This window comes from Cheilinus undulatus, linkage group 9, assembly GCF_018320785.1.
Source record: "Cheilinus undulatus linkage group 9, ASM1832078v1, whole genome shotgun sequence".
Classification (NCBI taxonomy): Eukaryota; Metazoa; Chordata; class Actinopteri; order Labriformes; family Labridae; genus Cheilinus; species Cheilinus undulatus.
In genome coordinates this window covers 22,065,051-22,091,377 of record NC_054873.1, presented here as the reverse complement: position 1 = coordinate 22,091,377, position 26,327 = coordinate 22,065,051, and the positions used below count along the sequence as shown (strand labels likewise).

The following is a 26,327-nucleotide window of genomic DNA, read 5'->3' as shown; positions in this document are numbered from 1 at the left end:
CCTGTGGCCGAAATATAATTACTAAGGACTCCTTCCACAGTATCTTCATTTGTCTCTTTTATTTTTCCCTCTAATCGTTCCTCTGTTGTGCTCCTGCAGGAGGAGTTAGAGAACTTCCCTCTCCCAACCATCCACATGTGTCAAACGGTCCTGAATCAGACCCGTTACCCCTCTGTGCTGCTGCTTGTGTGTCAGGACAAAGAGCAGCACAAACCAGACATCCACTTTTTCCACTGTGACGAGGTGGAGGTGAGTCTCCGTTTGAACGTTACAGGCTTGGCTCTGCTGGTGTCCTTTCATGTCTGTGCATGATCGGTTTGCTTTGTGTTTTTTGTGGTTCATAAATCCAGGCTTCTGTTGTTGCAGTGCCAGGTCCGATTTCAGCGCTGCTGGTGGTGGCCTGCTCATGTTTGTGCAGAGAAATTTATTCAGGAGAAGATCTAACACTGAAAGGGTGTGACCCACTAACTCATCATAAAACAATAGCTTTATAAAGCTCAGAAAAAAAATCTTGGTTGAAAGAAATACCTTACAAAACATGAATCATAAAAGATCGGAGGGATCTGAACATAACGACCTTTGAATTATCACTGTACTCTGACTTCTTATTGAGAGTCTTCAGATGTAAGTAGAGTTAATTGTCATTACAACTGTAATGTCTCTGTCATTTATTATCTTTAAAGAAAATACTGATGGGTCTGGAAAAATAGCTTATTTTTAATCACACTTGTGGGTTGAATTTTCTCTTCCTTAGGTTAATTTAGGGCCTGTTTTCAGATATAGATGCAACAAGTGTAAATGGTTGACTTTACTTATGAGATCTCCATCAATTACAAGGATAGCTTGGGTCTCAGTTTTGAATGCACCAGAGCTTTGTGGCTTACATTAATGCCAGTGGAAAGTAAGAAATACTCAGCAGAGCACTGGTGACTTTTACGCACCATGTGTTGTAGCAATCATTGACCCGCTCTGTGATTTTACATGGTCTTCCACTTCAAGGCTGAGTTGCTGTTGTTTCTAAATGCTACCACTTTCTAACAATAAAATCACTTACTAACTTACTTTTTCTTTTTTCGTTCTTATCCCTTAAAATTAAAAATGTTATCAGGGACTGATTTTTTTCGGTCTAAACTAAAAGTTGTTTTTTGTGTTTTTCCACTTGAGAAGGATGTGTTTCATGTGTTCATGTGTGATTGCCATTTTAATTTCAAAGTTTAAACTCCTTAAGAAAAATACACGTCACATTTTTATTTTCTGCATGAAAGAGATCACTGTTAGTCAGCAGGTTGTTACTCTGGTGGTTGGCAAAGGCAAATAAAGCTTGGTTTTATGGTAAATGTTCAAAACATTTTGGCTATAATCTAAAGAAATTGCCTTTCTCACTGAATATCTATGTTTGATTAAGAGTACATTTTTTATAGAATCAAATATTGTTTTTTTCCTATCTGTTTCGAAACAAAGAGCCTGTCCCAATAAGGGTAACAGGACAGTTCTGGTACAGGACATACTAGGTGCTCTTTACAATTTAATAAAAAGTGTTTACTGGTATCAGTATTAAGACCACTTTGTCAAGAAACACAGTGATGCATCCTTCCACAAGCCTAGCAGCAATAAACCCAGGGCAGAGCAGGTGTCAATGACAACAGAGTGACATTGATTGAGTTGGATATAACATAGAGGAGGAGCTGGGGTAGAGGAGGGTTGCAAAAGCATCTTGCAGAGGGAGCTGTAAAGCATAGAGCAGTTTTAATACGGCAGCATAAGTGCAATTAGTCAATTGCTTGCTTGGAGCAAATCAGCTGGCCGTCAGCTTATTAGGACTTGCTCAAGATCAGCTGATCTCAAATATATGGCAGCGTTCGACTCTGTGGCCTGCATGACTAATGGTATACACTTCATTTTGGAATTATTGTCATACCAGATGACAGCACAAAACCAATGCGGTGCATGTCCTAGTATTTTCTACCTGTAGGATAGGTAAAAGTCTGAGTTGAAAATGTTTTAAGTTTATCAATGCTTACAGTTTGACTGTGTCAAATTAAGAGGATATGGTTTACATCATTAAACTGCAAACATCAGCATTTAATTCAAACTGGCAATAAGAGCAATAAGATGGTAAAGCGTGGACAGATATGTTTCCCTGTGACATGGCTACCAGTGAATTTGTGTGTATGAATGATGAACATCTGGAAAATTATCTTGAGTTATTCTTTTTTGTGTCTCCCATCATTGCTTTCAGGCTGAGATGGTTCATGCAGATATAGATAGTGCCATTGGAGATAACAAGCATGGGAAGAAAATGAGACTTCAGACGCTAAAGTGAGAGCATACACACACACACACACACACACACACACAAATGATTAGAAAAACATTTAGTATAGTTACAGTCATGTAGAGGTCAAAGAAAGTGACCCTGACTTGTAAGTAGAAGCTTTTCAACCACCGTTGAAAGATAAAGATTGAAAATTTAGTAATTTCACCATCTGATAAATTAAAGGGTTTGAAAAACGTCATGTTCTCTGTCATATGGAGTCTTTTTGCAGGGAACATGAGGGTATAGCTAGGTAATTTTCTTTTTTGTATTGAACTATGTCACTACTACTCTGAAACAGTAGTTGAGGACCCACCACCACCTCCTTATGAGAAACCACAACCCAAATTCCTCTAAATGTTGAACCACTTAAATGTATTTATGGAAAATGTTACTATTTGGACCATAAATGGAACAAAATAGCACATTATTATAGAAAAACAATTATGCATACATTTATTTTACTCCTTTTTTTAACCAAGAAATCATGAAAATATGGTAATTTCTCAAGGAATTTTCTAATTATCTTGGGAAAACTAACTGTGTTATCCAGGACAGGAAGATAAATAAGTTGAAATCTAGAGAAAAATAATGTAATTTTATTGTCATCACAAGAAAACACAAGAAAAAAATGCACTGTAAGCTCACTTAGGGCTTTTATACATCATTAACTTTTTACTGCATATTTTTTTCCTGGCACACATTTGCATCCCAATTAAAACAACTTTTCAACCCATAAACTAAAACATGGGAAAAAAAATTAAAGGCAGGGAGTTAATTTGAAAAATGTAAATATGTCTGGCAGTACTGATATTTTCCTATTTTCATAGTCAGTAATGCTTAGCAAATTCACTGTATATCATCACAAACAATGAAAAGGCCACACTCACTTTCAGTGCATTTCTTCTTTTCTCCAGGGTGAACCAGGAGAAAATGAAGCGACACAGAGAAACCATTCTCCCCCAATCGGTCCCTAAGGGCCCCCCACCTGCTGCAAAGGGAAGAGTTGCAGCCACAAACACACATGGTGAGAATGACTATACATGCATACAAATAAAGACCCTGTTTCACAAGCTGCCCATATTTTATTTCAGTAGTTTCATTGATATCAGTGAATTTTTATTATCATATGTCCTTTCAATGGTGGGATGTAGACAGACGAGCTTCACACAATGACTCAGAGTCACACGAAAAGCTGGCTCAGCGCATTGAGAAGGATGTGGTGAGTGTTTGGCACCTGTCAATAAACCACAGAGCTACTCTAAATCTCATAATACCATATTCTTCATGTTAACCCAAGGATGTGTCTCCCTTAGCAAATCCTCAACTGTGCCCTCGATGACATTGAGCTCTTTGTGGCACGGCTGCAAAAGGCATCAGAGGCGTTTTCTCAGCTCAACCATCGCAACAAGAGTAAGAAGAATAAGAAGAAAGGACCAGCAGGTCTGTCCCCCTTTCTTCTTCTTCTGTGGTGGCATGAGTGCAGTGACAATATACTTATATTGCTCACGATGCAATGTTTGTGTCTTTTTGTGTCCTGTGGTCCGGGACTCTGATCCAGAGATGCTTGTGTGGTACAGTAGTAGAGGCCAGTTTTGGTACTATTAAGAAATTTAATGCTCATCACTCACTTATCATTTCTCAGGTAATAACATGACTGCTTAGCCGTGCCCCGAAGTGCTATTTGTGCATAATGGTATAATTTTACACCTGCAGAATTGGTAGTTTAATTTGTCATCATCCATTTGCTTCTTTTATTGTGCTTTCATTTTGTTTTTATGTGAGTAGTAGGGGTGTAAAGGTACACAAAAATCTCCTCATTTTTGAAGTCTCAGTTTGGTTTATTTTCAGAGCACTGTAGGAAACCAATCCAAATTCTCATGTGGTTCCATATCAAATGTATTAAAAGCTGAATGTTGGTCAGCAATGCACCTAATCCTTGCTGAGTAATGTCAGAAATCAGTGCTGTTGGTCACCCTTTAGGCCCAAACTCCTTGTTAGTAATTTTTTGTTGACCTGACATGCCAAACAGACTGATTCACATATCCATGGCATGGTATATATTTCACATTTATCTGGGTAACCTTCTGTAGACAGTCTTTGGGAAGGGCAGAACCTTTAAATAATTATGGAACATGATTGGATGAACGTTCTGTCTGTCACATTCATTACAGGCCAATTAAAGCAACATAACATGTGATGTAGTAGGCATGCACAGCACCGGAGAAAATACTTCAGAATACAAGCTTAACAGGCTTATCATTCTTCACTATCACTGGAGCCAGTCGGTAAATCAATCTCTTGCTGGTGCCAGTCAGGAGATATGCAAAAACATCTTTTCCACTAAGGAAAGCTTTCAGTGTTGTTCTTTGCTCTTTTTTAATAAAGAAATGGTTAACAGGTCTGACATAACTGCTGCTAAAGCTATATGCAAGCTAATCTACTCACTTGTTGCCATTGTTTACCAGCTTGCAGTAAAACTAGATCCTGTTTAGTTTTAGCTACTACCTCATTTTCGTCAAATGAAACTGATTGGTCAGACAATGGTCAAAACAGGCTTTTCAGCTTGAAGCTTTGAGATTGATCTGCCTTTTGACAGACATGAAATTTGGCCAGTCCATCAGACAAAGTCAGATCAGAAATAGTGCTCCACATGTATTTGGTTTCTTTGACATCTGCACCATACCGCAAGTCTTGTACCGAGGGGTTCAGTACAAAAATGTGTACCTTTACATCTTTAGAGACTAGGGCAAACTTTTGTAACACCAAAAAGAATTAAAAACATTGTACTAGAATGTGCATTATTAGATGATTCCCCTTACCATTTCTCCGTGAAGATCTGACATACTGCTTAGTGATGGTGGAATAGTGTGATGCTGTGTTTTTATTTCTATGCACATGTAACAGTGTACATGTGACTGATTATTTCTGCCTGGTTGGGGCAAACACACATTCTTCTTTTTACCAAACATCTTTTGAAAATAACAAAAATAAAGTGATACAGATGTGTTTTGCCCCTGAATGCAGAGAAAGATGTGCTGAAAATGATCAAATCTCTGTCCAGAGAAACAGTTTCTCAACTATGAGGTGTGAAATCAAATGTCTTGTCTGTTGTTGAATCACTAATACTGGCCTATCTTGTGCGTTATTTATTTTGATAATAACCCTTTAAGGATTATGCTTAAATTAAGACTGAAACTCTTATTTCTAGGTTTGTGAGAATTTTCTAACCTTTAAGATCACAAGTTGAGAAACCCTGACACAGCACATTCTGTCTCAGGTTTTTACTCTCTGGCTGAGCTGAACTTTTCACCTCCAAAGCTGTTCATTTACCTACCATCATCATGTTTCACTGAGGACACTAGTTGTGAACTCAAGTGTAGGTCAAAATAAAATCTGGCTTTATGACTCTGAATCCAGGCCAGAGAGTGAAGCCAGTTTCTTGTGCTTTTGCTGCTTCTGTAACTCTGTAGCGTCCGTGTGGTCATTGTTGCTCTGTTTGTTTACAGAGGGCATGCTGACCCTGCGAGCCAAGCCCCCCTCTGAAGCAGAGTTCATTGATAGCCTGCAGAAATTGAAGCTGGCCCTCAACCTCTTGGTGAGATATCACAGCTCCTAACCTTCCTTGTTTATCAGCATCCGTCGCTTTATCGCCTTTCTCACTGTCTGTCTGCCTGTCACTGCACCCCCTACAGGCCAAACTAAAGAAACACATACAGAACCCAAGTGCGTCCGAGCTGGTTCATTTCCTCTTTGGACCTCTGGAGTTGGTAAGAGCAGTGTGATGCCATCACACTGATCTGTTTTTGTTTTTTACTGTTAATCTGTGTCACACATTCATCTTCACCCTGTCCTTATATAACCTTAATGAGTTTATGAGCACATCTGACTGAAAGATATTGATTGTCTTTAAATGAACAGAATAAAATCTCTTTAGTGATTGCACTTTGGCATTCAGACATTCCTCTAGTTGTTTTTATTATTTCGGGCACCACACCCTCACTGTCGTTCTGCTAAACTCTCACCGGACTGGAGCGACGTGGCTTTCAGCTCCCACTCAGGTGCAGCCACACTTACGTAATGTTGGTTTTCTCAAGCCACAATGTTCAGCCACTCCTTCGATACTGCTGCATAGAAAACACAGAGTTGCTGTGATTAGGCCTCACACTGATATGCTGCTTTAACCTCTGGACACGATGGATTTGCTTGATAAGGTCATGATAAAACCAGAGCAGTAATATTCAAAGCAGGGCCTCCAGGCTACAAGCTGTGCTTAACAATGTACAAACAGTAGCTTCAGATGTGTGGGCTTTTGTTTGTGTTACAATTTGAAGAAATTATAATGTCAGTAGGGATGTGATGAGTCAAGATTTTTAAACTTTGCTGCTGCTCTTTAAAAAATCAAATAGAATGGACATTATAGCACAAAAATTCAAGTCTGAGACATCAATTTTTGGGTAAGAAATGCTTTCTCTCTCTCTCTTTTCCTTGCTGCAGCCTTTGATTCAAAATATGATGGTGGATCTGTAGCTTCTGCAGTTTTTTAAAGAAGATTATTACTGCAGGGTTTTTGCCTTTATGTGATAGGACAGAGGATAGAGTAGAAAATCAGCGAGAGATTGAATAGGAAATGACATGCAGAGAGAAGCCACAGGTTTGACTTGATCCTGGACTGCCTGCTTGAAGGATTATTCATACTGTAGCTTTCATGTGACATCACAAACTCATAGAACCACCTCCTCTGTTTTACACTTTGTAGAGGTTGATCATCTTCAAAGAGGAATTTAAGACAGATGAATTAATTTCTTTTTATGCCCATTTCTTGAATTCAAATCAAAAATTATTTACATATTTAGTCATTTTTCTGTGCTGCTCTCTGACAGTATCTCTGAGAGAGAGCAGGTATATAGAATGACAAATAAAGTCATTAATCTAGAGCAAGAAATTAGTAACTTCCCTGATAATTATAAACAGTGTTTTTAAGATGTCCACATAAGAACTTGTGAATAAAAACTCAGTAAATGTTGATGATTAGATTTGAACTGAATGTTTCCACAGGTGCTGCAGAGCTGTGGAAGTCCTGAGCTGGCGCGTTCTGTAATCTCCCCTCACCTTTCTAAAGATGCTGTGGACTTCCTGCGGGGACACCTTTCTCCAAAAGAGATGACCATCTTTGAGCTGCTCGGGGACGGATGGACCAAACCAAGGTACAGGAGTAGCTGCATGTCTATTTATTCATTCTTTCACACACTAATGGAAGTGAGCCAGCCTCAGAATTCTGCTCTGACCATCCTTTCCCTCCTTGTCCTCGTCCTATAGGGCAGAGTGGCCGAGGGATCAGTGTGCTCCTCCTTATTACCCAAAGTTTCGTAACGGCTGGGAGCCAGCACCAGAACTCTTTAAGACGGCACCATGGGAAACAGAGGGGCCCATGGGTCCATTAAACTCTCCCACCAGCCCAGATTACAGAAGACTGTCAAGTGAAGACGTAAGAGTTGTATTTGTTTGTCTGTATCAACTATTAGAGGTCCTGACAACTCAAAAAGTGACTAAATGATCTTTTTTTTTTTTCCAGTATTATGGAACTCATTCTTCAAGTTCATCGAATGGGTAAGCACTGGACTTGTTCTTGTACTTTTCTGTGGCTTTAACACATAAACATATGATTCAGTGATGTCATTTGTCCATATAGGTCTTACAATGGAATGCCCCACAGCCGCAAATATGCCAAAATTCGCTACCACTTTGTAGCACGGAATGCCAACGAGCTGTCAGTGCTGCAGGATGAAGTCCTAGAGGTAAAACACAAAAATCTTGTTATCTTCTTCAACTAAAATTCAGATGTGCATTGTAGCAGCTTTGCTGAGTATATCTGCAGTGCTGCACTAAACTGCAGGTTTCAGTGCTGTGGATTGAAAAGTGAAATGTGTCGTGCAGGTGATAGAGGATGACAAACAGTGGTGGAAACTAAGAAATCGCAGTGGACAGGCTGGCTATGTCCCATTTAACATCCTGGACGTGGTGAAGATAGATGAAGCAGAGGGCTTCTTCAACCAGGTAACATTAGATACATTTCTTAGACTATCTGTAACAAGTTTCATGCAGTCAGTGATACATGAGAACTTAAGAAGTTCAGGCATATTGCTATAAAGTGTCTCAGTGAATTCTGGGAAATGTAGGCAATTTCCATCAGAGTATAAGGTTTTTGGACAGTTATTGCAGGGTCACTGCTAACTTGTGGATAAATTTGCTCTGTAACCAGTTGAAATTTCTTCCGGAGCAAAGTACAAATCATAATTTAACCCCGGCAGATATGCAACAAAGTGTGAGTGTCCTTATAGACATGTTACCAGTGTTAAATAAGTTGATCAGATAAATCAAAGTTGATGAATAACAAAAATATGTAAAAACAAAATCATTTCATTGAATCAAAAACCTTATAAAATAATAACACAAGAATGCATTAAAACATGTCAAAACAAATAGAACCATCCAAAGGTTTTTTTCCTTTTCATCAGTGCGTCTTTGTGTACAGAATCTCTGAACTTGTTATTGTGCAGAGATTCATTCTCACCCTCAGTGAAAGCCGACATTCCTGCAGACACGCACTGCACACATTCACGCTGCATGCAGGTTCACCAACGCCCTGCAGCAGCTCCTGCATCGAGCTGCTCTTCCTGGTGTCAAATACTTTCACACACATATTTTGTTTTTGGCTCCTGGGCAAAAATGTATCAACTAGAGTGAAAGACAAACCTGTTTTTGTAATAACACTGGCTGCGGTCGGGTTTCCCATGAGCTCTTTCCGTGTTTGTGTGCAGCAGGGCTACAGGACGTCACCTCCTGGAACCCTGAGCCTTGGAGACAGCTTCAACAAGGGAAGAGGCAAAGATAAAAGTGAGCAAACACAAACGAGTAAACAAAACCAGAATCAATTTACAGATGTATATTGAAGACGCTCTTACATGTTGTTGCTTTCCTACTGGTATCTGTCATCATCCTGTATTTGTGTCACAGTTATGGATGAAGTCAACAATGAGTTATTGATGAAGATCACTGCTAGTAAACAGCCACCCCCCAGGAAGATCCGTGTGGAACGACCATCCGGGAGCCAGGTACCGCTAACCTTTGAGTCGACCCCAGAGCAGGTGACCACATGGCTCAACACGAAGGGATTCTCAAAACCGTGAGTCACCCATAATGTCCATCAAACCAATCCAGAAAATCAAGATTGCACCAAAGTTTGCACCGGGGTCATAGATGACCTTGTGGTCAGGTCATAATCCATAGATAGAGGCTGTACTGTAGTCTTCAAAGCAGGCGGCCAAAGTTTAAGTCAGGCATGTCATTTCCCTCTCTCTCTCTCCATTTTCACACTTTATCCACTGTAATATCTAAATAAGACAAAAAAACAGTTTGTAATAAATTATTAGGATTTATTAAAAGCTTAAAGCAAGCTTATGATTTTTAGTTCTTTACTTTTTTGTGTAAAGACATTTATGGGTTGTCTGTGGTGATGCTGTGACCTGTTTCTCAGCGTAGCAGTGATATTTTTGATCATTTGCCCCTTTTTAGCCACTTGTTGCCTATTTTTACCATGTTTTGGTCACTTATTGCTCATTTTTGCCACTTTCTAACCCATTTTTGCTGCTTTTGTCCATTTTTTCCATATTTTTTTTCCACTTTTTCACCACTTTTTACCCATTTTATGCATTTTTTTGTGGAGATTGTGGAGATATGGGATTGCCACTGGTTGCAGAATCTCATCTCGATATCTCCCTGCATTGAGATTCCCTCCAATGGTGACAATCAGGCACCTGATTGTCAGCACCTGCTGGTACCAGGAGCTTAAAACAAAAGTCAAGAGCAACAGTAAAATACGCTGTTTGGTATTGGTGGAAAAGATTTGACAAATTTTTCATGGGCACAAACCACATACTCAGCTCTGCTGCTCATCCCATAAATGCATGTTCCTTACAAATTTGGCACCTTTTAAAAGAAGAATAAATAGCCTTTCCAACAGTATAAGATTTATTGCCAAGAAGCAACAAAAATTTCCTTTACTACAGGTACTCACTCACTCATACCTTCTAATCTCAAGGGGAGAAGTTTCAAATTCAGAGTGACCATCAGGAATGATCCCATTCTCATGCATTCATACACTGACATGCCACTAACATGAGAGCAATTTGAAGTCTTGCCAACGTACAATTACCATGTGATCTCAAGAGCTCAGGATCAATTCCCAGAGCTTCCAGTTTAGAGAAGACCAACTCTACCTTCTGAGTCACAGTGGCGCCTTGTGTTGACACGTCAAATTGAGTTGATTTGTAAAGCGAGTTTCACAGAAACAGTCTGTAGAGCACACAGTAATCTCCATGATGCAAGCATTTAACTTAATGCACCCAGACTTGCCAGCTAAGTGTTTTACTGACCAAATATACTCATTTTGTACTCAATCCAACACGTGTTGCTGAATTATGATCAGTGCTGATTCAGAGAAGAGTTGTAAAAATGTATGTAGATCAACAACAATGCTGTGCACATTTCTTGTTTAAAGATTTTTAGCTGTTTAAGTTGCTTTAAGAAAGCAGGTGTGAGAAAGCTTTGAAATGCCATTTTTAAACCATCTTTTCCTTATAATGTTGATCATCTTAATGGCTCAATTCTGTTAAAATAGAGCAGTCACAACTAAAATCCTTTGTTCATGTTTCTAGTGGATGTTATGTGAAATTTGTTGAAAAGATTGATCGATTTGTAACATTTAGTTAATAGAAGGTCTTTCTTGGACTTTCTTGGCTGCAGTACTGTTGAATGTCTGGGGATCCTGACTGGAGCTCAGCTGTTTTCTCTCAACAAAGAAGAGCTGAAGGCGGTGTGTGGAGAGGAAGGAAGTCGGGTGTACTCTCAAGTCACGGTGCAGAAAACAGAGCTTGAGGTCAGTCACTCACTTTAACTCCTGGTTTTTAGCTTTTCATTAAGACAAATGTATTTAAGTCAACATAAGGAAAAGACAAAACCCATAAATAAAATCTAAATAGTCATAAAAAGATATTAGCAATGAGCACGTTTGATCTATCAGCCCCTATTTGGGCATGTGAGGACATGTGAGGTGAGTATATTAAAGCTGCTGTCAGCTGTCACAATATTACAGGTGCAGTTTGAAATATGGGTGTGTGCTTTTTAATTACACTTGAGAACTGTATAATTAATGATGAGCTGTTAAAAGAAAACTGCTTATCTAACAAACAACTCCCCACAGAGATAATATCACTTTAACTGGCAGTTATGCAGAATAAGTGAAAAGACAAATAAAAACACCAAAAGTGTCCCATCACAACAAACAGTCGATAAGTCCTAAACTAAATGTGAAGTTTGGGGAATGTAGGAAGCTTGTGGCTTACTTGTGAAGGAGACTAGTTAATTAGGCTCTATTAAAGTCTTTAATCATCTCTTACTCATTATGTAATTAATTGGTATTAAAAATTACTGGAATATAATTAAATGCATTATAATAGGGCACTGTTGAGCAGTAATACAGCCTTTGAAAAGGTCAGAGAAGGTCAAAGTGGTTTGAGAAATGTTTAGTCTGTTACTCATACTGCACATAATTAAAGGTACATTATGTAGAATTTTGTACTTAAGTGTCTACATTAATTTAAAAAATGACTCCCACTATCCTATCTATGTTTTTAGTTGAGTTCTTACATTACCTCAAATAATTAGTAATTTGGAAGTTGTATTGATGGACCATTAGTCCATCAATGCAGTTGGCATGACAAGGCAGTTGTGACAGGCAGAAAATGTTTATCATCGCTATGGGAATGCTGGATGTAACATCAAGACTGCTACATAAGGAAGTATGCAGTGCTGCTGTTCTGTTTCTGTATCTCAGTCTCTGCCATTGGCTGCATGTTCTTTTGCCATGCACCTCTGTTGCATAACCTTTCCACCAACCTCTACAGATTAGGATAAAATTATTAGCAAAGATGGAAAAAAATGGGCCCATTTCAACAATAAACTTCTTAAGGTGCACAACAAAAAAAGACTTACAAAACTGAGGAGTCAGCACTCAAAAAATTTCCTTTATAAGTAGTTTTATTTCCAAGTGGTCATTGCCTTGCCTGTTCAGAGCACTAGCAATTATTGTCTTTGAGACTATGATTGAGAAACTATGATCCCTGACTGGGCTGAGTCATTCACTGTTCTCTTGGCAGTTGTTCTAGGGTTTTTAGACGCATCTCTCTTATTTTCTTTCCAGAGTCGTTGAAATCTTCCTCTGTCAGACTTGTTCAGTGCTGTGTGGCTCACTTAGAATTTCTTTATGATACTTCTCACTCCAGTTCTTGACTCTTGGAAATACTGAGATATGTGTGTATCCGCCTCAGGTTTTGCAACAATTCTTTTTCTCAACTCCAATCTGATTTCTTTCGTTTTTACCACAATGCTTTCTCAGTAGCAGCTCAAACCTTTACTGAAGTTTTTTTACGTGTAAATTGGAAGATAACCCTCAGTTTTAACTTAATTTTACAAGCTTTGATCATGAAAAAGTTAAAATAACATCATTGCTCTACAGTGGTTTATGCTATGGTTCAACAAAAAGATCAGTTCTAAAGGGGCTAATAATTTTACCCCTGGTAATTTTTGTTTTATGCGAAATTATTTTCTTTCTGTGTGCAAAGCAAAATAATGTAAGCATCTAAAATAAAACTAGGAATTTTTAAAAGCTGTTAAAAAATATTTTCTCTATTTAACAGGGAATTGGGAAATACTTAATAAAAAATTAAATTTTTAAAGGGGACTAATAATTTAGTCCTTATCTGTACATACAAAAGCAAAGACTATTATGAAACTGGCTGCTTTTATTATATATACTTGAATTTCTTATGTCAAGGATTAACAAGGTTATAGATTGTCTTTATGCCCCCCTTTAGCAGTTGGGGCACAGAAAGATATCCCTTTTTTCCCCCTTATGGGCGGCCCTATTTGTTTATCAGGCTATTAAACAAACTCAATGTGCATTTTGAGATTTTGTAGTCATTATGCAGTGTAAGCTGTCTTTATTCCTTGAATACTTGCATATTAATTGATTTGACTGTTTTCAAGCTACTTGATTGTCTCTGCTAACAGTTTAGATTTGCTAATTTTTTTGTTGAATTATCTATTTTTATCCAGCCAAATAACCCTTTGTTTTGATTTGCGTGAAAAGGAAAAAGCATTGCTTCTCTATTTGTATTTTTTAGATTTTTTTTCTGCATTTGAAAAAAGAGTGCATCTTCTATTGAGCTTTAAATCATTTTTATTTTTGAAAAGTGGATCCTCAAACAATTAAAAAATGTATACATTAAGAAAAATCATGAGAACAAATCGTGCTGCGTTTCCTCTTCAGAAGTCCAGTGGAGGCTCGGAGCTGCAGGAGATCATGAAGAGGAGGCAGGAGAGGATCGACTCTGGCGGCACAGAGTGATCGAGTGAGACAAATCTTTATTCCTCCCCTCATCTGGACCTGCAGCAGCTTCTTCAATCAACTTGTTGTTAATTATGACCTTCAGTAGGACATGCTGAAATGTTGTAAACGTTTTTACTGGTATATTTATTTTGTATCAACCAAAGTGTATGTATTCAGTGTTTTATGATGTAATTACAGTTGCTTTTGTTGTCTTTTCCCCCCTGAAAATCTGTGGTATGAAAGGGACTTATGATAAATGTACAGTTTTTGTGCGTGCATGTGTATGAGAGTGTGTTTCAATATTGCAGCTTTTTACCAAATTACTTGTAATTCTTTGCTTTTCTGAATCTGTGCCAGAAATTGTGACACATTTTCTGATATATAGCCAATAATTTTCATACTAAAGTGTACAGGCAGGATACATAAAAAACAAGCTCTGTGTTAAGTCCTCTGGCTGATACCAGACCTCGTTTATGTTTATAATCAGGATTGAGGTGTTTGCAACAGAGGCAGTGTCTTTAATCCTGCATGATGAAAATGACAGTAATAGTCAGATACTGTCAGTAATGTGTCTGTAATATTTTACAGTGTAAACTGTACAGACATGCAGGAAAAATAAAAAAGTAAATGGGTGTATGTTGTACTGATAAAAAGAATTATTACAAAAAATGTGTGGGGTGGTTGTAAATATCATGGGAAACACTTTAAAAAGAATATAATTACAAATAAACTTGGTAAATATTTGATATCACATGGTATTTGTTGTGTGTGTCTGTGGGTTGGTTATACTACAGGTGGCAAAACAAAACAATCCGTACTTTTTATTGTACCTTAAAATATCAGAACAGAATTGAAAGTACAAGTTTTATGGAAGAAAAATAAATACAAAGTATTTTGTCATGTTGTATCAGAAAAAGACATCCCATAATAAATAAAGGGCAAAACATCACATTAAAGAACATACTTTTCATAACTGCATAACATAGTAACTGCTGCTCTGATAACTGTACGGCATCATAGTAATTCTGTGAGTGCTAAAAGCACAGCACAGAATCTGGCAAAGCGAAATGACAAAAACTGACTTAAAGAACACTGATAATGATCATACAACCAAACATGAACAGAGAAAACATCCTTCCTTGAAACTGTAGAAAAAAATAGGTCATTTATGGAGATATGCATCAAGCCAGAGGTCTCCTGAGTTTTTCAGTGACCTGAAAACCCAAAAAAAAAAGAACAAAAGCAGTTTATCATCTGTTTTCTCATTCTGTCTCGCACCATAATCCTTTGTTCAAGTCATCTGTACACTCCTGCAGCTTTATTACACAGCTCTTGTTTTTTACTTTGAGCAACCTCAATATGTCTCTAAAATAAAAGAACTCACCTGATAACATCAGCGAGGCCCTGCCTCATTGTTTTCACCTGGTAAGGGATCCCGTGTTTCTTGCACAGAGCATGGACCAGAGGAGCCACCCGGTGGTAGTTGTGGCGCGGCATTGTGGGAAACAAACTTCACAGAAAACAGCAAAACAAAAGCATATTATGTGTTATTTAATTTGATCTACATATATAAAAAAATGCCTGTAATAATTCTTGTAAAAGAACTGTGAAGAGCTTAAGCAGAAAATGTGACATGTCTCTTCATTCTAATGTGCGTTAATTATTTTTTAATTATTACAGCATTCTTTGCACATGTATATAAGGCAGATGTGAGCTTCAAAGACAAAAACTACAGGTAAAAGGGACATTTTAATGGACCCCCATATACTTTTTAGTTGTATTAATTTTCAGTACATTAAAACCCCAAAAGGGACTTTCAGTGTGTGATTAAAAGACTGAAATTAAAGTGATGCTTTCAGCATAAAGATATATTTTTTCTCTATTATTATTATTATGAACTAAAGTAACCACCCTGGGGTACATGTCAGATGAGGGGTGATTAACTGTATGCTGCTTGAACAGCCTTTTTTGAAAACTTCCCATTGCAAAATTGTTGTTGTGTGATAAAGTGAAACGTGAAAAGACAAGAGGATGACATTTTTGTGCTGAACTACAGTAACAATTCATTTTGATGGGCCCTAATTACCTTCTAATTTTTTTTTTTTTTTTTAAGATTTATTTTTGGCCTTTTTGCCTTTATTTGATAGGACAGTGGATAGAGTCGGAAACAGGGAAGAGAGCGGGAAGAGACATGCAGGAAATAGTGCCACAGGCCGGATTCGAACCCAGGTCGCCTGCGCACATGGCGCGCGCCCCAACCACTCAACTACTGGCGCGCCAATTAACTTCTAATTTAAAGTAATGAGTTTATACTAAGTGTTTAGTAATTCCCCGGGAATAAGGTGGTGATTACCCTGTAATAAGTTGACATTTTACAGAGTAAAAACTTAGAAATATGGTTATATGAAGGAAGTATTTAAATATAGTTATAATGTATTAATTATTAAGTTATTCATTGTAATATTGTGGCAATACTCTAGTAATTAGGAGGTATTTTACTGAAACCCTAACCCCTGATCCTAAAATTTACCTTAACAATTTTCAGAAGGGACTCACTTTAATTTACTAGACTAAAATAAAGACAATTTCCTGGGAATTATCTATCTACTTGTTTGGAAAATTATCAAAGAAATGGCTTGGTAAAATAGTTATTTACCAGAGAACTGCCACAATATTATGAGGGTTGGGGTTAGGGTTAGGGTTAGCGGGTTAGGGTTTGGGCAAAGTACTACCTAATTACCAGGGAATTGCCACAAAAAAATATGAGGAATTACTTGATAATAAATGCATTATTACTAGTTAAATAATTCTTTTATCTCACTGAGTTAATACTGAGTAAAAGTCCAACCTCTTACTGAGATAATTACCACTAAATAATATAAAATTACTAGGTTATTATGGCCTACTTAAATAAATCAATTCCTAAAGGATAATTTAAATATATATACAGAACAAAGTACGCACAGACTGCTAAATACAGGCATCACCAGAACCAATGCAAACTGAAATTTCCTCACTGGAGCTTTACGGCAAGATTAAAATGCCACAACAGGAAAGATGCATCTTTTTTTATGAACAGGCAAAGCATTTTCTCCTGAACCCTACACTCAACCATCATCTTACTGGTGTTCAATCTGGAAGTTGAGGTGTCCACTAAACCAGTCGTTGAAGAGGGATTTCTCGATATTGCAGGTGGCCTGTAACTGCAAGCAGAGGATGAGTCCAAAAACAGAAAAGATGAACACATCAGCAGTATCACCTTCAGGTGGTTTTCACAGCAGTCAGGCTGTATTTATCTCGAGAGGGTACCTGCATGGTCAGCCAGTCTCGGTGCTTCTCGTGGTCAATGTCCATCGGCAGGTGATTCATCTGGGTCACCCACACGAACCAGTGACTCTCCAAAAACCTGTCATCCACAGCAACACACCAGTTATTGAATCATGTTACAAAATAAGATCCAGCTGCTGAATAATCATAAAGCATCATTTTTAATCTTTATTAAAGGTTGCAGGCAAATTATAAAGAATTAGAATTAGAACAGAACCTCTTAACATAAAAAAACAACATAACAGTTAAAAAAAAACAGCAAAAAATAACTTACAATAGTTTTCAAGCAAAACGTGTTAAAAGTTTAAAGTTTTTCCAATAAACAAAACAGAATCTAAACTTGGTCTTTGAAAAGCTTTTTTATGGCAAAGAACATTTGGCAAGTTATAATTATTATTATAGTTATTATGGTAATTGTGAGGGATGTTTTTCCAGTTGTAAAGTTTTCATGTTCGGTTTTGAGCTGCTAAGTTGTGATGGACTACATTTATCCTCTGCCATCATTTGCGCATTCTGTTGACCAAGCCCTCTGAAATCTACAACTCCATTCCCCCACCCCTGACCCCTGTAGCATGGGGGGGTAAAGGGTACTGATTACCCGGGCCCTTGAGAAGCCTGCAACAAAAAGAGTGTTTTTATTTATTTATTTCTTAGTAATTAGTGTCATTATCGAATAAAAAGCGAATGAATGAATCGGTCCACAGACTGAAATTTGTGTCAAACAGAGTAAAATAAAATACTTGGGGGGCTCTGCTCCTCCCTTAAAAATGGCCAAATGGTATAGTCCAGTGCTGTGAAATAGTGGAAGTAAATTCAGTTTAACCATGGTAAAAATATTGCTCATAAATGGCAAAATTATGGTTCAAAAATACATTAAAATGCATACATATTTATAAAAATTACACAACATTTGTTGCTTATCTAGTTGGTTGAGCGTGGGCCCTGTGTGATATTCTTTCTGGGGGACTAAAATCTCTAGCTACGCCCCTGCCTTCAACGATGCTGCCCTCAGATGAATTTCTAAATTGAGCAGAGATGCATAACTTTTTTTTTTCAAGAACAGTTTTGACTTAATACTACCTTATCTCATTACCTGACAAAGCTGATGAGCGCCACAGAGCCGAAGAGCCCATACAGAGGAGTATAACAGCACAGGTAGCGAAGGTAAAAAGACATTGACCAAGCCAGATCCTTCACAAAGACAAGGGTTAATATCATTTATTTTTCAGTCGTTCTGTTTAATAAAAAAGCTTTCTCATATTTCCATTTAATATACATTGTCTTTTCTTTATTAAAATGCCTGCTCTTCATTTCTTTATTTATCTAAAAAAAATTGTGACTGAAAGATCTTTAAATCAAACAGAAAATCAAATAACAGCTTCTTACCCCCCAGTCATGGCGAGTAATCATTGTACGAATGACCTGAATGTGGAAGTAAACTGGAATGAGGAGTGGTGGGCCAACTGAAAGAAGACAACAAAATTATAATTCCTGCACTGTTTCCTCGGATTCTCCTTGAAATTAATGGATGAAACATACTGAGGAGGAAGTACTGGTGTTGGTGATGATAGGGCATGTATTTGATCTTCTTTACGCCGTACTGGAGCAGAAAGAAACATGATATTAGTATAGAGAGTGATTGAACTATCTGTTAAATTTTCTGTGTGTACTTGCCTCCACCGGCTGAGTCGCTCCGACTACAAACACATGCAGCATGTTCACATCAGGGTCCTTACTGAAGATATTTGGTTTGGCATGATGCTGGAAATGCCGATGGTTCCACCAGTTTGCAGATGCTCCCTAAGAAAAGAGTCTTTTAAGCCTGAAAGCACTTTCAGAAGATAAACATATACAAACAAAATAATGCAAATGACCTTCACATGTCCGATGAGAAACTTTTGCAACAAGTGGTTCCAGCTTGACTTCTTGAAAACGGACAGGTGGCCGAAGTCATGCTGCAGCCATCCAGCCTGCGACTAAAAGCAAGAGACTGCAACTTCTTTACCACGTAGATTGATTCATAGTTTTATTAGAGACGATCATTACCTGAGCAATCGCCTGCAAGACAGAGCACAGGAGTGTCAGTGTCCAGCCAGTACCCCAGAGCCAGATGATGAGCCAGGCAAGGACCTCAAGCAGCAGGATGTGACCAAGGTGGAGACAGAAGAACAGAGGCTGGGCTCGAAACAGGTCATCACTCTCTGCCTGTACGCGTAAACTGCAGAAATCCTGTATGATTGCTGCCTGAGAGCAGAGAAGGAGGCATTAGCCAGCTTTAGATATTCACGAAAAATATGTGTACTCTCAGTATTTGTTATTTAACAGCCAATGAAACCTGACTGTCCACATCCCAACCACGTAAGACTCATGAATAAGAAAACAGACATATGACCGTCTCAAACAGACTTCAGGTGTTTCTCTACATGTCACTAAAGCTGCCACATGAATAATGTGAGGTTTATTTACTCAAAGAATGTAACATGGAGCTCACATTTTTGTCCCGGTCCTGGCTGGGCTCTGTCGCTGCCAGCTCTCCAATCATCAGAGGTTTCAGAAACTTCTGCACACATTTCAAGTCGGGATGAAAAGCAGAAAACGCCTCCTGGAGCACAGAGAGAAGAGATCCTGTTAGTGAGGCAGGAAGTCCAAAGTGGCATCAGGGTCAGATCAGCAAGAGTAGGACTACCATGGAATAAAATAAAAATAAAGTGCTGTATTTAACTTTCAGTGAAGTGGGCTTAAAAGCATTACATGTAAGAGGTACTTAAGTATCAAAAATAAAGGCATGAGGTCAGGCCAAATATATCCGTTATGACACAACATTTCTTGACAGCACTGTATACTGTCATCCTGACTCACTTGATCAAATCACTGGTGCCAAATACTGATACTTTAAGAAAATGAGGCACCCTACACAGATTTATAGCTCCTCATCCTCGCTGATATGACATGAATCGGGGTCCCATGAACAGAAGGTGTGTGGCCAAAGAAGAAGTTAAAAGTAGGATTAAAAAGAAAAAAACAATGGGAGAATGTTAGACAGAAATAGAAAGAAATTAAGAAATTCAGCATGATTAGAGGTGAAACTGATTCTGAATTGCAGTGATTAGATATCGCAATCCTAACTTAAGCTTTCAGTGCAATTTTGTGTTCTTCATTTTATTATCAGATGTCATGATCAATCATTAAATGATTAATGAATCCACTATTATAGGAGCACTGTATCATGATATATTATCCTATCATATGTTAATCCTACTGTTATTGTAATGTATCATACTATCTAATATTGCATCCAATATAATGAAAACAATCACACCAGACTGTCTTGTATCCATTCATAATATCTACACTGCTTATCCTGGCCAGTCTCACTTGTCATTGGACAAGAGGTGGGGTACACCCTAGACTGACTGCTATGCTCAGTTACAAATAGTTTCCTGGGGCCAGGAAAGCATGCTGTGTCCAAGCCTGAAAGAGTGTACTTACACTGGTCTAACGTACTGGAGAACCCTAGCGTACCATGTGCGAGTATGCCCTTAGAGTGACCAGTTAACAAGCATGTGTTTGGGCTGAAGGAAGAAGCCAGTGTACCAGGAAAGAACCCATGCATGCACAGAGGAAACATGATAACTCCACACAAACGGGGATTCAGACAAAGACCTCATGCCATTGTACTGCCATGTATTGTATCATTATACATAGTATGTATCTAGTTCATATCATATTTCATCACATAATATCATATTTTCACATATTTTCAATCACATTGTATCCTTTTGTTTAATTTCAACAAATTTTGTAAAGTATGATACCAAATCATGTCACATTGTATTATAATCAACCTTATCATATTACATGATATCATATGTTATCATATGATAATGTTTTGTTTCATTTAGTACTGTACTGTGTCCTATCATTGGTTTTATTTTATATGATATATTTTGTATCATATTTTTTCATATGGTTTTGTTTTGTATGGTGTTGTATCATAATGCATCGTAGCATATCATGTAATGTCATTTCATATTACCATGTTATCATGTGTGGCCCTGCAGTTCCCCTGCCTAGTTTTGTGTAATCAAGTTGAAGTTACTCTTAATTGAAGCACTGTTTTTCAGTATTGTACTGGTAACATATTGTTTTATTTCATCTTATACTGTATTCTGTCATATCAAAATAATATCATATTATATCATATAATGCATGTAATGTATCTTTTTTGTGTAATTCTATGTTGTATGGTACCATATTAAATATCATATTGTATCAATCTTATTATCATACTTTATCATATGTTATCATTTTCTATTGTCTTTTATCATATCACGAGGGCCCCTGCAGTTTCCTTGCCTAGTTTTGTTTTATCAAGTTTAAGTTAGTTTCAATTGCAGTAATGTTGTAGTTAAGTTCCCAATCAAATGTGACAATATAAATCTGAAAAAAACATGTCACTATTTGCCTTTATTCCCATGTCATGAACATTGTGCCTTTATATCTATCATTAAACACTGCTAAAACTCAAATCTGTACAAATGTATTCGTCTTATTTCTTGTAAAAAAAAAAATGACAAGACATCTAATAAAAACTATGCCTAATAAAAGATTACAATTTTTAATCATGATTAATCTTATAATTTTGGTAGTTAACTGCAATTAAACACAACCACTATCTTACAATCAGAGTTATTTTTGTGTCATTTTGGATTTTTTCACTAAGGGTAACCGACTTCCTGTTTGAGCGGGATCTAAGATTTTAACATGAACTTAACCATAAAAAAACTTGTTACTGATCTTGGAAATGAGGGGACAGATAAAAAGTAAATTTTCAGATGGTTTTTGACTTGTCCACTGAGCTGTCTGTGAGTTTTTATATTAGAATGAGACATTGAGGTGCAGTGGTGGACTTATTTTTTACGTCACTGAGGCTGCAGGTAGACACTGACATGGCTTAGCCAAGGTTTGTTCAAAAGTACAATGAAATATGAGATAAACGTGGTAAACTACTTGTGGACCCTAACAGTGTTAATGTTGGCAACCAAAACTATGACTAAAAATGTTCGCTGACAGCCTTTTTTTTTCCATGACAAAAACTAGGCTAAGACTAGCCAAAGACAGATCTGTGATGACTAAAACTGACAAAAATTACGTTTTTCAAGAGGGTGAAAACTAGACTAAATGTAATTTGATTTTCTTTGGACATTCAAAATCCATGACATTTCTCCATTTTGAGTAAATCTGTCTAAAAATCTGTATCTCTTCTGCCTCTCAGCAGTAGAAAGCAGGGACCCCAAGAACACACTACCATGATTTGGTTCCAGATTTAGGCATCTGCTTTTCACCAGGTTCCTATTAGCATCTCATTCAAAGGTGATAAATCAAAAGATTCTGTCTAATTTGCATGCAGCAAGCAAAGAGTACTAAAGTTTCTTGAAGTAAAAAATATCTTGTTTGCTAGAATCTTAGTTTTTCCAGTGTAAAAGAGAAACCTCAAGATAAGCTTATGGTTGCATATTTTAGATCTTTAATGCCTCTTTCATTTGTCAATTAAACAGTTTAGAGCGTCAAAGATACTAGAGGAAGATGCTTGTCCTTAGGGGGACAACATAAAAAACAGACACATGTTCACATGGTCAGTGCCTTGTAACTTCCAGAACAAGCAATCAGGAGAAATATATTTGACTCTTCTGCCATTGCGTAGACTCTTGCTGACAAATTCCAGCTAAAATAGAGAACCCTGGCGATGGCCTTTTATTTCACTCTCATGTCTCACATGCCATTGTTCATGTTATAAGATCCTTCCTCTGGAGAGTAGAGAGGACTCAGAAGTATACTGCTGATTTGCTGTCTTCCAAAAAAACCCCACATATGAAATGTTTTCTTTGTCTAGGATCATAATTATCTCCTAAGTGTATAAACATGAACCGCCCTATCACAAGCAACATTAGTGTTCACTTGTGGGACAGACATTCATTAAATATTTGATCACTTGTCAATTTCACACCTGTAAAACAACCTCAGAAGCTCAGATGGAAATTGTCTTTTTAATTGAACTTGACCACATGGCTCTTTGGACAGTTTTAAAGTTGTTGTTGTTGTTTTTTTTTTAAGTAAAACCCTGTTTTATTGTTGGGCAATGTGCTTACATCGCTTCCAAGAGCTTTGACTTAAGCTTTCACACAAAAGCTGAGAAGTAAAACTACAAAATTTGATGGAAACAAGGTGGAGAGAGGTATCAGATAGGATGGAAATGATACATCTATTTTGCCAACATGTACAGACACTAGAACATATCAATTACTAATACGTGTATGCTCATAAAGTGGGTAAATTAGAACAAAAACCCAATATGTTACCGTGGCATCCTCTCCAGCGTAGTGGCTGATGACCCTGAAGCCTCCTGGGTGTCTTTTGGCCCATTGTGTGATGTTGTAAACCTTCCTGTTGATAACCAGCCACTGGTCATCCCTGCTGCAGTGACACTGCACCTCCTCCCAGGTGTAAACTCCAGCAGACGAGCCCTCTCCTGGCTCTGGTAGCTGGCCTCCCCCTCCCATCTTCAGTGCAGTGTCTGGCCTTGAACCTCCACCTGCACCCACGGTGAATGAGACACAGACAGAAAGTCTGACACCCGGATGTGAGACTACTGCAGAGTGCACAGAGGGAGCATTTAGAGGAGCTTTTTAACCTGTTGCTCTCTTCACTGTAAGCACCCAGCTGATTGGTGAAGAAGACAAAGAGCAGGGCAACATCTTCACTAATAATTGATGATGAAATCCGACAACTAGGAGGCTGCTGCTGCTGAAGTAGGCCGGATTTTCACATGTGGACATCGTTTTGTTAGGATGAACAATAATCATATATGCAGATTCTCTGGTAGTTTTTTACCCTTGTTGAAGAAGCATGTAGCATGTAGGTGTGCCAGGAACAGTTGTTTTTAAAAAAATGCAGCAACGAATGAGGGAAATGAGTCGCTGATTTCAGAATTAAACGCACTGTTGAAAATTAAAAAAGGGGTTCGACCACGAACAGACAACCGATTAACGTTTGTCGCCTGGCCATCGATTATGACACAAAATGCTGGTAGCAGACAGCGGGTGGCACCCCCCCTACACGAGGATGAAAAATATTTCAGACTTACAGACCTGGGATTTGGACTTCTCTCTCCCTGTAGCTATTCAGTCACTTTTAAACACCGGCTCTCTTCAGTCATTCCCGTTTTCTTCAGATCCATTTCAAACGCCACATCCTCTATATGATTCACCGTCTTCCCAAAAATTGTTCACGGACCTATTCCCCCCTCTCATTCAGTACAAATTCCGAGCGGATCATTCGAGGGTTTGTGGGCCAATCGGCGCACAGTAAATCCTGGAGCGCAGACTGCTGTGCAATAGGCTCAATAAACAGCTCATCTCAGTACCACCGAGGAGTCTGTGTGCCCACATGGAAACAGTCTACACTCAAATTACCGCTGTGGCTGTGAAGGAAGGAGTGGGCCACCACATGTGAAAAATAGCAATATTACGGCGTAAGGGTGATGTTTTATTCAAATCAAAGGACCTTCTTAAGCATTTTAGCTACAAGTTAAAGTTGTCTATACAAATCGTGTCTGATTTCAGAGTGAAACATCTCTGAGTTGTCATTGTGATTCATATCTTCATATTTAGGCTACTTAGTTCCATCTATTGTAATATGTTGAATCACAAAAGTAACAGAGAAGTGTCAGATAAATTAGAGTGAAAATAGAAATGTTGACTATGAAAGTTCAGCTGAGTGCAAGCATAAAGAAGTATAATCAGTCTCACAAAGAAGTCCAGTGTTGATCCACTTAGTGCTTGGTTGCACATAGGCAGTTTTTCCATTAAGCAAAAGTGGGCCTTGTGCTCCAAGGGGCCTCAAATCATTATAAAATACAAGGTATAAATCTAAACCTACCTTCAGTGATTCAAATGTCTAGTTTAAATGGAAATAAGGGCCAAGAGTGACTTATATAGCATTTAAAATGGATTTTTAATTTTAGGGTTCCTGGCCCCAACATCATACCTTAAAACCCCGAAAATGTCAAATAAATAGTTAGTAAGGTCTTTTAGACCTAAACCATGTATTGATGAATGGCTATGCTGTGAACGACAAATAAAAACACGATTTGTGACAGAAAACATGTATTGTAGCAATATATTGATGTTTATAAATCATGGTCTACATGTTAAAATATTTAGATGTGTTGAGTTTTAATAATGAGCAGTTGGGTATCTGTGTCTTTTTGAGAATTTACATCTGGGGAAGTCCTGTAGTTTTCTGACTTTGTTACCCAAAGAAAAGAGGCTTAAACATATGTTGTTCATTTGTTATGATTTGTCTCTCTCTATCAGAATATGAGCAAATGATAATATTAATAATAACTAAAGTAATTAAAGTAAAGTAATTTCATGGATCTGTCCTGTTAACAGTCATTGAAAGTGTTAGTGCACTGTTCAGAGATGATGTATAATCAACATGACAAACCATCTTCATGCAATACAATGCAATAAAATACAATATGTTGCAATGTGATGTGATGCAATACAAACAATATGATATGAGATGCTTTTAGTTGCAATGCAGTGCGATACAATATCATATAATATGATACGATGTTATAGGATAGCATACCATGCAACGCCATAGGGTTGGATATGATGTGATACGATGCTGTGCGATTCAGTACAGTACTTGATGAGGATATGGTACAACATGAAACACAAAATATGACATGAAGTGATAAACATTTTTACTAGGTATGCATAAATCAGAAAATAAAACTTTACTGTGCACTCTACTTTATCATTTAATTTGACACATAAGTATATACACCCCTTTGAGTAGTGAAACAAATATGGATTCTTTAAAACCTGTTAAACACAATTTGATTTGCGTCTTGAAGTGAAAAAAAAAGAGCTGACTGATTTTAAACGGTTAATGCTTAGATAAACTCTAATAGAAAAATGCTGATGTTGGTTCTTTAATATATTTTATAAGAAAACATCTGACCATTTCAGTGCATGCCTTAAACAGAGGTTCTTAAATGGTGGGTCAGGACCCAAACAGGGGTCATGAATGTATGCCTGGGAATAAAAAAAGACAAAAAGTCTATGATGTATGGAAGCCCCAAGTGGACATATTTCCACACATTTATTATTCTACTAACCTTTACTGTGATAACAAGTACATTTCAGTTGATTTAACCAAGAGTTT

The 26,327-nt window shown here is 37.7% G+C and overlaps 2 protein-coding genes across 4 annotated transcripts in view; one reads left to right on the top strand and one right to left on the bottom strand.

Annotated features, from left to right (window-relative positions):
- eps8l2 (EPS8 like 2) overlaps positions 1-14,874 on the top strand; it is a 30,601-nt gene extending 15,727 nt beyond the window's left edge. For 2 of the 3 annotated variants that reach the window (XM_041795734.1, XM_041795736.1), the window contains 16 exons: positions 100-249; positions 2,240-2,319; positions 3,232-3,341; positions 3,469-3,536; positions 3,631-3,757; positions 5,824-5,912; positions 6,010-6,084; positions 7,373-7,521; positions 7,634-7,802; positions 7,890-7,924; positions 8,007-8,112; positions 8,252-8,371; positions 9,136-9,211; positions 9,332-9,500; positions 11,120-11,252; positions 13,704-14,873. In XM_041795734.1, the coding sequence (XP_041651668.1) occupies positions 100-249; positions 2,240-2,319; positions 3,232-3,341; positions 3,469-3,536; positions 3,631-3,757; positions 5,824-5,912; positions 6,010-6,084; positions 7,373-7,521; positions 7,634-7,802; positions 7,890-7,924; positions 8,007-8,112; positions 8,252-8,371; positions 9,136-9,211; positions 9,332-9,500; positions 11,120-11,252; positions 13,704-13,781 (1,734 nt within the window). In that variant the 3' untranslated portion in view covers positions 13,782-14,873. Of the gene's footprint in view, positions 1-99; positions 250-2,239; positions 2,320-3,231; positions 3,342-3,468; positions 3,537-3,630; positions 3,758-5,823; positions 5,913-6,009; positions 6,085-7,372; positions 7,522-7,633; positions 7,803-7,889; positions 7,925-8,006; positions 8,113-8,251; positions 8,372-9,135; positions 9,212-9,331; positions 9,501-11,119; positions 11,253-13,703 lie in introns of all 3 variants that reach the window. The other variant, XM_041795735.1, reaches the window with a different exon arrangement.
- Positions 14,843-24,374, bottom strand: fads2 (fatty acid desaturase 2). Its single transcript, XM_041795737.1, has 13 exons — positions 24,239-24,374; positions 23,450-23,682; positions 19,582-19,692; positions 19,137-19,334; positions 18,965-19,066; positions 18,765-18,890; positions 18,630-18,690; positions 18,477-18,553; positions 18,184-18,281; positions 17,073-17,169; positions 16,887-16,966; positions 15,148-15,273; positions 14,843-14,977 (listed from the first exon to the last, which is right to left on the bottom strand). The coding sequence occupies exons 2-13, from the start codon at positions 23,648-23,650 to the stop codon at positions 14,926-14,928; spliced, it is 1,329 nt and encodes a 442-aa protein (XP_041651671.1). The 5' UTR covers positions 23,651-23,682; positions 24,239-24,374; the 3' UTR covers positions 14,843-14,925.
- Between the last annotated feature and the right edge of the window lie 1,953 nt (positions 24,375-26,327).